Source organism: Phaenicophaeus curvirostris, chromosome 3 (assembly GCF_032191515.1).
Source record: "Phaenicophaeus curvirostris isolate KB17595 chromosome 3, BPBGC_Pcur_1.0, whole genome shotgun sequence".
Taxonomy (NCBI): domain Eukaryota; kingdom Metazoa; phylum Chordata; class Aves; order Cuculiformes; family Cuculidae; genus Phaenicophaeus; species Phaenicophaeus curvirostris.
In genome coordinates, this window is record NC_091394.1 from 13,388,048 (window position 1) to 13,401,661 (window position 13,614).

At 38.7% G+C, this 13,614-nt stretch overlaps 1 protein-coding gene across 11 annotated transcripts in view; it reads right to left on the reverse strand.

Moving 5' to 3' along the window:
• The window catches only part of FHOD3 (formin homology 2 domain containing 3), a 388,584-nt gene that overhangs the window by 198,062 nt on the left and 176,908 nt on the right, over positions 1 to 13,614 (reverse strand). For all 11 annotated transcript variants that reach the window (XM_069853399.1, XM_069853402.1, XM_069853398.1 and 8 more), the window contains exon 5: positions 183 to 288. In XM_069853399.1, the coding sequence (XP_069709500.1) occupies positions 183 to 288 (106 nt within the window). The remainder of the gene's footprint in view (positions 1 to 182; positions 289 to 13,614) is intronic.

Consider the following 13,614-nt stretch of genomic DNA (forward strand, 5'->3'; position numbering starts at 1 on the left):
TATTTAAATTTTGCAATTCATACTACTCAACAGCATTAATTCTCCCTTAATAGTCCTGCATAACATGCAAGAATGAGGATCAAACTGAAAAACAAGTTCCAAGACACTTGTCACAGCAAGTTGCAGCAGACCTGTGAGAGCTTCAGGGCAATAAAAACAACTTTTAGATGCATTTCCTTTACCTCTGAGGATGTAGTTCTGATAATTCTGGTCGGCCTCTGCTCCGACTTTGATTAAGCAAGTCAGACCTTCAGCGACAACAAACTCATGAACCAAGTCCTTGTCATCCTGCCACAGAGGAAAGGAAAAACTGTGTTAGAACTTTGAAAGACAAAAAAATAGTATATATCATAACGTAAAACCAAATACATGCCTGCAATACTGACTTTCTGTTTCAGATGATGTAGGGAAGTTGATATTAAAGTTCTTACATAGAAGACCAGAAGAAAAATTCTGAATTTTAAAATCTGAATTAAATGTATCAGCGAAAATTAAGAAAAATCAACCTCACCCTTTTAAATCAACTACAGAATATTAGTATCTGTACCAGATGATTTTTTCATTAAGGGCTTGAAGACTTTCTATGTGACACTAAAATATCGTCATATCACATAAGAAGACATTCTTAAAGCCTTTAAGTGTCAGTATCACCAAGAGCAGGACATCAATACACCTTAGTATAATTCTCATTTCAACATTCGAAAGGCACACAAGAAAACTTTTAAAATTGGTGTTTATTGCAATGTAATATTACATTCATTATTTTAACATTAATTCATTATATTTAGAATAGGAAAGTACAGTGTTGAGTATGAGAACACTAGTAGATAATAATCTCACATTAGGAAGGGAAATGTAGCCAACGCAAGAGAAAATACCCTTTAGTATTTGACGGGAGTTAAACTTGTTGGAGAGACTCACTTGTTTTAATCATCAGCCCTTAGCAGAATGACCCCATGTCACATACCAGAGAGAGAAGGACTTTGCTGGGTGCTACATGCATAACACTGTACCAAGGGACTACAGAGCACTGTATCTAAATCTTACCTTCTGCTCTTACAAAACACTCATGTATACAAATCAAAAGCTACTAAAAATTTATTACACAGCACTTAATTTATTAGCCAAACAAATTAGGCATAAAACCAATTTAAAATATTAATGGAGAAGTACTCTGTGGACAAAATCATCATAGTTGCTAAGTTTCTGTATTATTTTTAGTGTATATTTTCACACACATCAGTGTATGTATTAGAAATTGCAGTTTTCCAACAACACAGCTCTGAGAAGCCAAGATCCAGACAGCAGATAGTTCTTTTTAGAGTGACTTCTGAATTCTTTGCACACACTTGGAAAACTGGGAAGGGAAATAAAATAACCAGGTCCCTTTTAGTGTGACTATTCACTTATTGCAAAGTTCTTTTAGCCTGACAGATTATTTCTTATGAATTTCCTTCTTTCACCACAGCTAAGTCACATAATTCTTAAAGGTTGACCAAATGGGATATTTAAAATTGTAAGGTGATCTAGAAATCTGTGAGAAATTTAGAAACTAGGAGGAAAATCTGTTTAACATTTCAGGAGAAGGTCAAATTTGTTTAAACTATTTATATATCTATCTATCTATCTTATAGTCATACATATACACACAAGTTTGTCACATGATAAAGTTGATGTATCCTTCTAGAAATACACACAGAGGAAGTATACAATCATTCCCCATATCTTTGCAAAGGTATACAATAAGAACCCAAAATATAGAAGATAAAATCCACCTCTGTGCACACTTGAGCTAAAAGCTGCATTTGTCTCTTAGATAAGTGTTCTATTTTTTGACATTGTTATTTTTTAATTAACATAGATAAAAAACTTGATAATATTTTCTGAAAAGCTAAGAGGTTGACAAACTCCCATGTTAGACTAGGGCACTACAGATGTAAGCACCCAGTTTTATGAAGATGATAAATTTCCTCTATTTACCTTTTATCTGTCTGTCTATCTATCTATGCATCTATCCATTTGCCATTTTCAAAATATGATGGGATTACTAGTAGAGGAAGAGTACGCAGACTGTTTAATACTGGTTAATATAGATGGCACTAACTACATCCTGATTTCTTCTGTTGCATATAATGGTGTTTTTTAATGGTGTATGCACAGATCTCCCTCCACTGTAGCCCACCAGGGTGTTCCCTTTGCCATTCCAGAAGAGAACTGAAGAATTAAGAGTTGTTTATTTTGAATCACCAAGGATCTTTTTAGAGCAGTGGATCTTTTTAGAGCAGTGGATCTTTGGCTGGCACAGAGGCTGCTGTACCTTTGGTAAGCTGCCAACCAAAAGAGCACGTCCTCATGCAGGGGACAGGGTCCTAGGAATGGGCATGGTCAGCCAGAGCATGAGGACCTCTGGCTGTCCCATCCCAAGCAGTGGCCTTTGGCAAATTTTTTCCTAAATGCCGTCTGTCTCTGAGAGGACTGAACTCTTAATTATGAAGCAGCTTATTTCTCGTCAATTTGTGCAGCATGTGATGTCAAAGTCCTCAAAGGGAAATTCCTGAACAACATTTTACAAGAAACAGAGTAATGGAAAAATTAGAAAAGGACACAAGATTAAACACTTTCTAATGATCAGAGTTGTATCTCATGATCGTTCCCCCAAACCTGCAGTACTTGGATTAAAATCCAGCACCTACAAATAAATACATAAATAAATATGTGTAGATGCAATACGAAATCCAAATCACACTGGTTAGCAAGCAAAATTCATGCTCACCTTGTACCATGGAGAGCCACCTCCAGCAGTGTAGGGAGGCAGAACCATATCCAGGGACCCCAGAGGAGTCTCCTCCTTAGCCACCACTTGGAGGTGAGCAACTGTTCCCTCCCCTACCTCCCTTTGTGCATGGCATTATTAACTCAAAGAAACTTGAGTAATCTGTTCTTCTTCAGAATTTTGAAACTTGTTTTTCCCAAAACTCAAGAGATAGGAACATATCTCTGGAATTAGTCAACTAAGCTTAAATTATATTCAGGGTTTTGGTAAACTAAGGCTACACACCATGATAATTCACAAGGAGTCTGCATGCCTAGAAAGTTATTCTGTATGCCAAGGTCAATGGTTAAAAATCCCCTGCTACTTATCAGTGAAGTTGCCAAATTTCTCCTACACAGTGCAGGCAGTGGTGGGAGCAAGGGAAACAACGGGAGTACATAGAATTTAGAAAAACTAACATAAATTGGTAGCATAGTGCAGAATCAAGAAAGCTGTGGGGAAAGTATCCTCCAAAATAGTTTTTATACAAATCTGATGACATATCAGATGGATATTTTATCGGATGACACTGCTGTCTAATTTAAGAGAAACAAGGTATGTAGCAAAATAAACTATTAAGTGAAATTACTGCAATGATTATTTCAGTTGGTAATGGTGCCCTAGCTCAGAGCATTCTTCCTTGTTATTTAAATATCTTTTGCTGATACTTTGGTAAATATTTTGATTTTGCATCAACTTATGAAAAGTGTTTTACCATCATTCTTGAGTTGAGAGAAAAAAGAATATTGTTGTTGACTTACAATGCAAGAATCAAGACTGGAAAAACAGGAAAAAAGGAGGAATAACTGGTTTAAGGGTTCTGACATTTGATAATACACCTAACATGCCCATTTTGGAAAAATAAAAGGCATTCAGAAGATACAAAGAACATTGTCCCTATGACTAGAGAAGCTAACAGCAGTTCAGCCTGAGAGAACTTCAGGGTGAATCCAAGAATGAAATCAAAATTTTAGCAACACATAGCCATTAAGGGCTGTCAACATTCAGTGAAAGATCAAAACTGAGATACTCATTATCACTTTTAAGATGTTCCCTATAATCTTTAATAGTAAATGCAAATTACAATATCACCTGGGTAAAGAATAGCATTTAATTCTCAAAACACCTCATGCTAAAGATCTCTTCTATATTGGTGACTTTTTCTTTTTTTTTTTTTCAAACAAGAACCTTCTCAAAGCAAATTGTGAGATCTGTGAGATCTGCCTTCTGGAACTTTTTCAAAGCAGCCAAAGAAGTCAAGAAAGGAGGAAACCACTACAGCATCGAGTCACCTTTGACTGAAAGGAGATATATTGCTGGGGAACAGAAGAGGAAATGAAGGAGATGAGGGACTGTAACCAGACTGTTTTTGGAAAGCACTGGATAAACAAATCAAACCTGAATTAAAGAAAGAGATTTTAAGGTACTTCTTTCCCAAATAAAAGGGAGAAAGAAGGCGTAATGAAGCAGAGTACAAACACATCATGCTCTAGACATAAATCTGAACTCAGTACATTATCTACCCCATCATGTATATACGATGAGTGGAAAGAAGCAAACATCTGGAATGTGAAGAGAGAGATTAAAGGCATCCAAGCTCATACGTTCTACACTGAAAGGAGAATGTTTACATCAATTTTGGTCTAAGATAATCTTTTCAGACCCATTAACTCACTCACTTGCCAAGTTAGATGACCTCAAGAGCAAAGGCTACTCTCTAGCAGTGGTAAGAGATTCAGGTTTCCAGGAAGAGAGTATTCATTGTACAGAATATATGGTGTGTGTGACAATGATATGTACAAGTAGCTGCCACATGTCTGTGATAACAGTCAAAAGGAGGCAGGGGAAGGTTGTCATTTGCTATGGCAATGGACTCCTCTGCTAATATCGCAAAGATTTATGACCCCTTAATCAGCAGGCATTAAAGCACTGATGAGGAAAGCAGCAAAACACAGGCAGAGCTCTCTCAGCTTCCTGCTGAGCTCTTGCAATCATAAAGACTATGCAGTGACACAAAGGCTAGCTACTTAAAGTCTTTATGAAAAGACACCATTGGCTTTGTCAGATAACTACATTTTACACATTTATTCATGGACTTGGAAAACATCATGTCTCTTCCTTTCTTTAGGTATCTCAGAAGGAAGAAAAAACAAGATGATGTACGTTGCTTTGTACTAGAGTGATATTTTTGTCTATTTTATAAAGAAAAAGACATTAAATCTATTCAAACTGGTTAGTTTAAAGGTTGCTTATGTGATTGACAAAACATACGGATCATATTTATGTGTAACTCAGCCTAGCTACCAAAAAGACTGCACAAACCTTGTGATCCAGCAGTCTATAGGGTACACTCATGTGCCACTAGCAGAATAATGTAGGAATGATTCCCTTCTATCCTACTCATTCTCCTGTCTGTGTACCATTTGATATGTTCTTTAATGCCGTTTTGTGGGGTCTTATCTGTAGGTGGAGACTTTTTTTCAAGGAACAGCACTCTACAAGAATGTGTCTTATCTGACGTGCAGCTTCTACATGCAAAGAAAAATTGTTTACATACAGTTAAGATAAATCTTTCTGAAGCCTGCTATTTCTGCAGGCCATATGATAGAAGACTTTTACCCAAAATGTGGTTATTTTTGTGCCACATGAAAGATGCTTTGCCTTCTAAAAAGGATCAATGTTTTGAAACACAGTTTCTCAAGGGGATTATTATTTGTTTTGTTTTAAGCTAACAAGTACTGCTGAAAGCTCCATTCCAAGTATTTGGGGAAGCTGGATTAGTAACTGAATATTCACATTCAGTCATGCACATGCATATTTCTCTCTTATGTGGCTAACAGCTGTGCAGAGTACTGTCATTCTAAGGAATTATAACAAGACACCCGTCAATGAGATTTCCACAAAGGAGAACCTAATTTTCATAGTGTTTTTTCTTTTACTTTCCTTTCATAAGCTAGCCCATTGTTTCTGGATGCATAAGCCTTCCCATATTTAACCTTATGCTGTACAATTCTGTCCTGTTTCTGTTACAAAGTTTAACATTGCATATTATATAATGTTCATTCATTTAAATAAGGAACAATGGGGTTCCCCACTCTGTGCTCTCAACATGACTTATCACTGATCAAGCTAGTAGTCACATTCCATATCAAACAAACTTTCCAAAATGCAAAAGTTGCAATATCCAGCCTACAAGTGAGAACAGCATGGGCAGCCCAAGTACCAGCTATAGAGAGCCACAAGAACCTTATGGCTAAGCTTCATCTACAGGTTTTCATGAGGGGACTAGACTCACACTGGGCAACAGCGGTTGACATACCTCCTCCTCCATCTGAGGAAGAGCTTCCCTCTCTGCTCTGTCACTCTACAATCTTCCTCTTAAGAGAGATTTAAACTTTGATTGTCAGGCCAGCTCTGATTTTGTTTGCAGGCTGAAACCAGTAACTTTGGAAAGATATATACTGAATTCATGTTTTAATGTTGTAATTAATAATTCACATAGGCAAAGACGAGATGGATATTGCCAGTTCACTGCGCAACATAGCATAAGAGGGGAAATGAAAACCCTACCAGATTCAAAGAGGAGGAGCATCCTCCTCTGCTGCCTGAAGTCTTTGTGGGACAAGATGCTGGCCGCACACTACACAGGCAGAAAGGGCATGGCTCATTCAGACCCTGCTTTGCTCCAGAAATAAAAATCACCACTATTTGAAGGGAGGAGCTAGGGAAATCTCTATTTACTCTTAAGTTCACCTATGAAATAGTAAGCTTGGAAAGTGACTGCCCCCCCACTATACACATCCGGGTGAGGTCTCCTTGGAAACCCCTCTTCCTCAGATTCCCCTGCTGGGAGTATATGCTACATAGCAAGAAGGCAGAATGAAACAGAAACCCCAGATGATTACCTTCAATGTAAAAAAATAAAGTAACATGGAAAAAAACGTAGAATATTAAAAAGCCAGCCAACTCACAGAAAGTCACCCCAAAAAAATAAACAATGATGGCCACCGTTTTTAGAAGTGGAAAATAATTTCTTCACTTTTTTTTTTTTTAAATCTCCTGCAAAGTCAAGATAGGATCACAAAGTTCAGCCGGTTTTAGGAGGATTAAGGGTTAGGGATTACGCTTCATTCATTTGAGCATGATAATTAGCATCAGAGGGACAGAAGCTGACTGCTGAGGAAAGGGAAGAAAGAGGGAGCAGGTCAAAGAGCAAAGCATGCGCGACTGCAAGCTTTTGCTGGCATAAATTTCAAATGACAGTACATCTGGTACTCCACCATAAGAAAGTAAAATGTGGCACTATTGCTCAATATATGTGAAAACCCTTCTCTGTTAACAACTCAATAAAACCAGAATGATAAAATCCAGGTTTCTGTTTGTTAGCAATACCATCAATGATGGGTAGGTCCTTATTCCACCCTTCCTATTCCTAATCATAGAATCATTTAGGTTAGAAAAGAACTTTAGGATCATCAAGTCCAACCATAAACCTACCATCACCAAAATGGAAAATTTTCCCAAACAATTACATTTGCTGCGAATTTAAGCTATTCTTCTCCTCTAACATTTGCTAAGATACTAAAGAAATCCTGGAAAGACTACTAACAGTGCAATAAGAATAGAAATTCACTTATATTCTTTCCTAAGCATTCCTCTGGATCTGGTACACCCTCATGCATACAAAAATCCCCTCAAACAAACCCCATAGCTTGCTACTAAACTGACTGCCCTGAGCAGCAGTAGCGACATAGCAGTGCAGGGCTATGACCACAATGCACATTCAGTACCCAAAAGCATCCATGTCCACAGGTTCCCAGTATAATTTCAAGTGCTTATACGGTGCTCTACCCCAGCAGCAATGAGAAACGGGCAGTTCCTCTCGGCCTCCCTTTCAGCTGCGTAGATACCAACACAACCCCAGAGTCTACATTAGATATATTCCAGAATAAAGTCTCCACAAGAAAATTTTTAACTAGTGCTACCAGCCTTCAGTATGTGTTTCATCTGCTAAAATTACCAGCAAAATAATCACTCCCATTGACAAGACTACAAAAGTGTAGTAATACAAGAGCTATGCTGTGCTCTGTTAGAAAAAGAAATTTGAGGCCATTTGTGGAGTCCAGCATTTTTACTGGCTAAGCACCAGGTTGCATTTTATAGATCAAGATTGGCTTGCAATGTTTGTAGTTAGAAAAGCTCATTTTGTCTTAAAAACTGAGTAAACATAGGAAGTGACTGAAGGAGCATGGACTGCCAAGATGTAATTTATAGTTACTTTCCCACACTTCAAACTATAGTTCTGTTCTTCAGAATCCAAAATCATTGATATAATTAAAATACTAGATTGCCAGTGAGAAGTGATTGATTCTATGTAATTCAATTGTCACTGTTTATTTGAGACCATCTTAAGAGCCAAGTCATCTATTGCAAACAAATCTGGAAAGAAATCATGCCATAAAATGTACACACACATATATATAGAAATACATACATACATAAATTTAGGTCCTATAAGTTCCTCAAGACTCTATTACCATTTAAACCCAAATTATTTAAGCAGCTACAAAATAATTCTACATATGGACCAGATGAGCCAGTGGTTAAGCAGACAGGTCTTGTATTAAACTATGAAACCTCTGCTCTACTTTGAGTTAAGACACTACTTTTAGAAGATGACCCAAACAGAGTTCTCAGATGCAGCAGGAGAGTCCTATGCTATTACAATATGTCCATCTCTAAGGCAAAGTATTTTCACTCCCTGATGCTCAGCAACTCGGAAACTACTCCAAGATAAGGACGCTCAGCCAAGTTCAGTTGCTGTCTTCCTTCCTCCACATGCTCTCCAGCACACCTAGAAGAAATGCTCCTTGAGAACAAGGGTGTCCTGGGCTGTGATGTCCCAAAACTGCAGTCAGCTGTTAGACACAACTGAAGCAGTGACAGAAGCGTTAGTAAAGTAGAGAAGCTGTGACAATTATTAAATCATATGTCCTTTACAGAGGGACACACTTTCAATTGCATGCCTTTCCGCAGTTTCTTTTGGATAGCTGACACAATAAGTGGGGGCAAAATAAATGTTTTACTGGTTAATATTATTTTACAAATTAAAACATGTGAAAAAGTATTGAATATTCAATACTTTGGAAAAAAATGCAATTCTCTCACAGACAGAATATCTTAAAGATTGAGGACACTGGGAAGTACTGTAATCCAAAAAAGTCTCAATCATCTTTGGATTTTTTTCATCTGTCCAAAGTTTTAAAAATATATAAAATTTGAATCAAGATGTTTGTATCAATAACCTTTTGGTAATTTCTCAGATTCCTCAAATGACAGGTATGGAGATACTGAAGATAGCAAGCATTAGCCATGTAGCTATCACAGTAGCAGTCCTGCAGCGTATGAGAAAATTCTTAAGGAAATAAGTAATAGATAAGAATCAAATTCTGCTTTATTAGATTTTTTGAGATTCCTCAGAGTCAAATCAGTATTTATTAGACACAGTTAAGGCATATTTACAGAACTAAGCTTCAGCCAACAAAAACAGAAGAAAAAGTATGGTAGCTGGTAGACAACAAACATCACATAAATTTAGGAAAATACCTAGTTTAAAACTTTCTTAGCAATGTAATTTTTTTATAGTGAAATTAACATAACTTCTTAGAATAACTGTTCTTTCCTATTGATTTCCATGAAAAAAAGGATAAATTTAAAACCTGGAAACTTTCAGCTCATATTTGTATTATTTTATCGAGGTCCAATACGTTGTTTATTACCACTCATTTCCCATTCATCTTTTATTTTTTCCTCCTTACTAAGGATGCCACTCATTTGTAAACAAATGAAGAATTGTCCTTTAAGATTTTGGGTTTCCCTTCATATAGAGTTTTTTCCTTTTGGAAATATACAAAAAAAAATCTTAGAAATCAAGGATTAAAATCAGTCTACAATCTTCCATGCTTAATTTTTTCTGCTAGATAATGATTCTATGAAATTCTATAGAGGCACTTACACACGGGGAAGAAAACAGAAGTTTGCACTGCTAAGATGAAAACAAAGATATTTTCAGTAGATATAACTGAGATCCCCAAAGAATCATTCAAGTCTTAAGATGATTTAAAACATTAAAATTTAGAGAAGGAAGGGTGCTTGGCCTGCACAGCAAAGTTGCTTGCATGCCATGCTTATGTTCTTACTTCAAATGTGCTTTCTTCAGTTACCGAGATCAAATTATTGTGAACTTGCCTGATCTTCAACAACATCTGTTTCCTTTTTACTTTAAACATGGTGTTTTGCTTCTCCAACAACTTTAGCCATTAACTTCACTACTTTCACATAACCTGCCTGATTCCTGTAACAGCTGAGGGAGATGCAGGCAGAAAGCCATCTTACTGTGACACTGTAACGCTTGCTTCAGTGCTCTTACAGCACTTAATCTCGCAGTTGTATAGAGCCACATTCACCTAAGAAAGATCCCAGGTACCATCAAATTATAACACTGAAAATGCTGGCCTTCCTGTCTGGGTATTACAGAGCAATCAACTGATGCATTCCATCTTTCAAGAGAGGGAAGGGAACGGTACCACAGTTCTTAAAAGAGGCTGAAAGAACAAGCATGAAAAAAACCCCAACCCTCTACTACTATTTCAGTAAGTTGAACCTTTAGGAAGTAAGTTTCTGCTTTCAATATTTTACTATTTCAGTTCATGAAGGCATAGATAATTCCAAGATCTTTTTCCCCTGCCAGTATAAGAAGCAAGCAATAAAAAGGAAGTCACACCTCAGCATCATATTAATCTATAAACTTATTAGCCAGAAAACCTCTGGTTGCCTTCCCCAATAAAGACAAAACATTTCGCATTTTGACAAAAAAAACTCCTGCTGTCACTGCCCCTGTTTGTTTGCCACCTGTATACACTCATAGAAACATAGAATCATCATGTTGGAAAAGACCTCTTGGATCATCGAGTCCAACCATTCCTATCTGCCACTAAACTATGTTCCCGAGCAACTCGTCTACCCGTCTTTTAAACACCTCCAAGGATGGTGACTCAACCACCTCCCTGGGCAGCCTCTGACAGTACCCAATGACACCTTCCATGAAAAATTTCTTCCTGATGTCAAGCCTGAACCTGCCCTGGCAGAGCCTGAGGCCATTTCCCCTTGTCCTGTCCCCTGTCCCTTTGGAGAAGAGCCCAGCTCTCTCCACTCTACAACCTCCTTTCAGGTAGTTGTAGAGAGCAATGAGGTCTCCCCTCAGCCTCCTCTTCTCCAGGCTAAAAAACCTCAGTTCCCTCAGCCACTCCTCGTAAGACTTGTTCTCCAGCCCCTTCACCAGCTTTGTTGCTCTTCTCTGGACTCGCTCCAGAGCCTCAACATCCTTCTTGTGGTGAGGGGCCCAGAACTGAACACAGTACTCAAGGAGCGGTCTCACCAGTGCCGAGTACAGAGGGAGAATAACCTCCCTGGACCTGCTAGTCACACAAGCCAAGATGCCATTGGCCTTCTTGGCCACCTGGGCAGACTGCTGGCTCATGTTCAGTAGGCTGTCAACCAGCACCCCCAGGTCCCTTTCCTCCAGGCAGCTTTCTAGCCACTCTTCCCCTAGTCTGTAGCTGCACAGGGTTGTTGTGCCCCAAGTGCAGGACCTGGCATTTGGCCTTGTTAAACCTCATGCCATTGGACTCTGCCCGGTGGTCCAGCCTGTTCAGATCCCTTTGCAGAGCCTCCCTACCCTCCAGCAGATCGACACTTCCACCCAGCTTAGTGTCATCCACAAACTTGCTAAGGGTGCACTCGATGCCTTCATCCAGGTCATTGATAAAGACATTGAACAGGGCTGGACCCAGCACTGAGCCCTGGGGAACCCCACTTGTCACTGGCCTCCAGCTGGATTTCACACCATTTCCCACCACTCTCTGGGCCCGGCCAGCCAACCAGTTTTCCACCCAGGAGAGTTTGCGCCTGTCCAGGCCAGAGGCTGACAGTTTCTCAAGCAGAATTCTGTGAGAAACTGTGTCAAAGGCTTTACTGAAGTCCAGGAAGATACATCCACAGCCTTTCCCTCATCCAGCAGCCGAGTCACTTTGTCATAGAAGGCGATCAGGTTAGTTTGGCAAGACCTGCCTTTTGTGAACCAGTGTTGACTGGGCCTGATCACCCGGTTCTCTTGCATGTGCTTCATGATAGCACTCAAGTTCACCTGCTCCATGGCTTTCCCTGGCACTGAGGTCAGACTGTCAGGCCTGTAGTTTCCTGGATCCTCCCTGCAACCCTTCTTGTAGATGGGCACAACATCATCCAGCCTCCAGTCCAGTGGGACTTCCCCAGTCAGCCAGGACTGTTGGAAGATGATGGAAAGGGGTTTGGCCAGCACATCCGCCAGCTCCCTCAATACTCTCATCTACTAAATAAATACAACATTTTATGCCATTGAAGTGATGGGTTAGAATATAATCCTTTGCACCTTGAGTAGTCAGCAGATACATCAATAAATTGTTGTTTTTTTCCTCCCAGTTAATAGCAAAACTAAAAATTACTAAAAACGTCACCGAGACCAGACTCTACAAGGGATACTGTTCATTGAAGCAAAGGAACAGATCAAACAATGTTCATGCATTGTGTTACATAGCTGAGGAAGGTAAAGCATATAGCCTCCATACAAAAAAGTTTCCTGTTTCAATGTAAAGATTCTTACACATTAGAGAATGAATAATAGTGGCTTGTAGGCTATCCTTGTGGTGGAAGTAGTTTGCATTTTATAGTCTCATTAAGAATGGTTTAGATCTCAGCCCACAACATTGTCTAGGCCTGAAGAAGACAGTATTTGCCAATGAAACTGAGAAATCTATTCTGACATATAATGTGTCATATCTAGTTCATCTACAATCTCTAAACAGCAATGAGATATATCCTTTTTAAAAAAAATAGGCTTAAACATATGTAAACTGCCTCACAGAGCTATAGAGAATTCAATTTGGGAAGGAAATTATAACTTTTTCATAACTTAATCAAGAACTTTTCCAACAGGGCTGTTAAAGGCGAAGGGTGGCAGCCTGCCTCATAAGTGATGACAGCAGCTCCTAAATCAAGTGTCACACAACTGCAAATCAAGAGTCATCAGTCATGCTTGCAAGAGGGGAAGGAGCAGCCTCCTTCCTTGAGATCAATGAGGCAAATACAGAACACTCCTTCTGCTTTCCTAAGGATGATTGATGACTCCTTAGCAGCTGAAGTGTGTGACATTTGATTTCACTCACTGATAAGATTGTATCTATCCAAACAAGTTCTAGTTAATGTTTCCAGGGCCCCTACATAGCTGTTCTTTGTGATGTGTTGCACAAAGCTCAATTGTTCAATGATTAATGAATTTCTCAACAATAGAAGAAACTTCTGTAAGAGAATGTTGTGACTGTGTTGCCTGATAATCTGATCACACCAAAAAATGGGAATCTAGGCTACTCAAGAAAAATAGTGGACCATCTATGTGCATTTGTCAAATCACACTTACTGGGGAAAACAGTCCTGAAAGAAAACTGTTTTTTCCTTATCATTTTAAAACATATCCTTTAGGTCTGCTTTCCAGAAAACCTATGTAATGCATCAATTGATTAGAACTATTTTCCAAAACTTTAAGAAATAGATCTACACGCAATTATAGATTTCAACAGACTTGGAACATGCTTTGAGGCTTTCTTATTTTGCTTACAACACCATATTCGGATCCAGTTATTTCATATTTTGAAATGATGCAATCATCACGATTTGAAACTATGCTTTGCAACCACAATGCACACTTT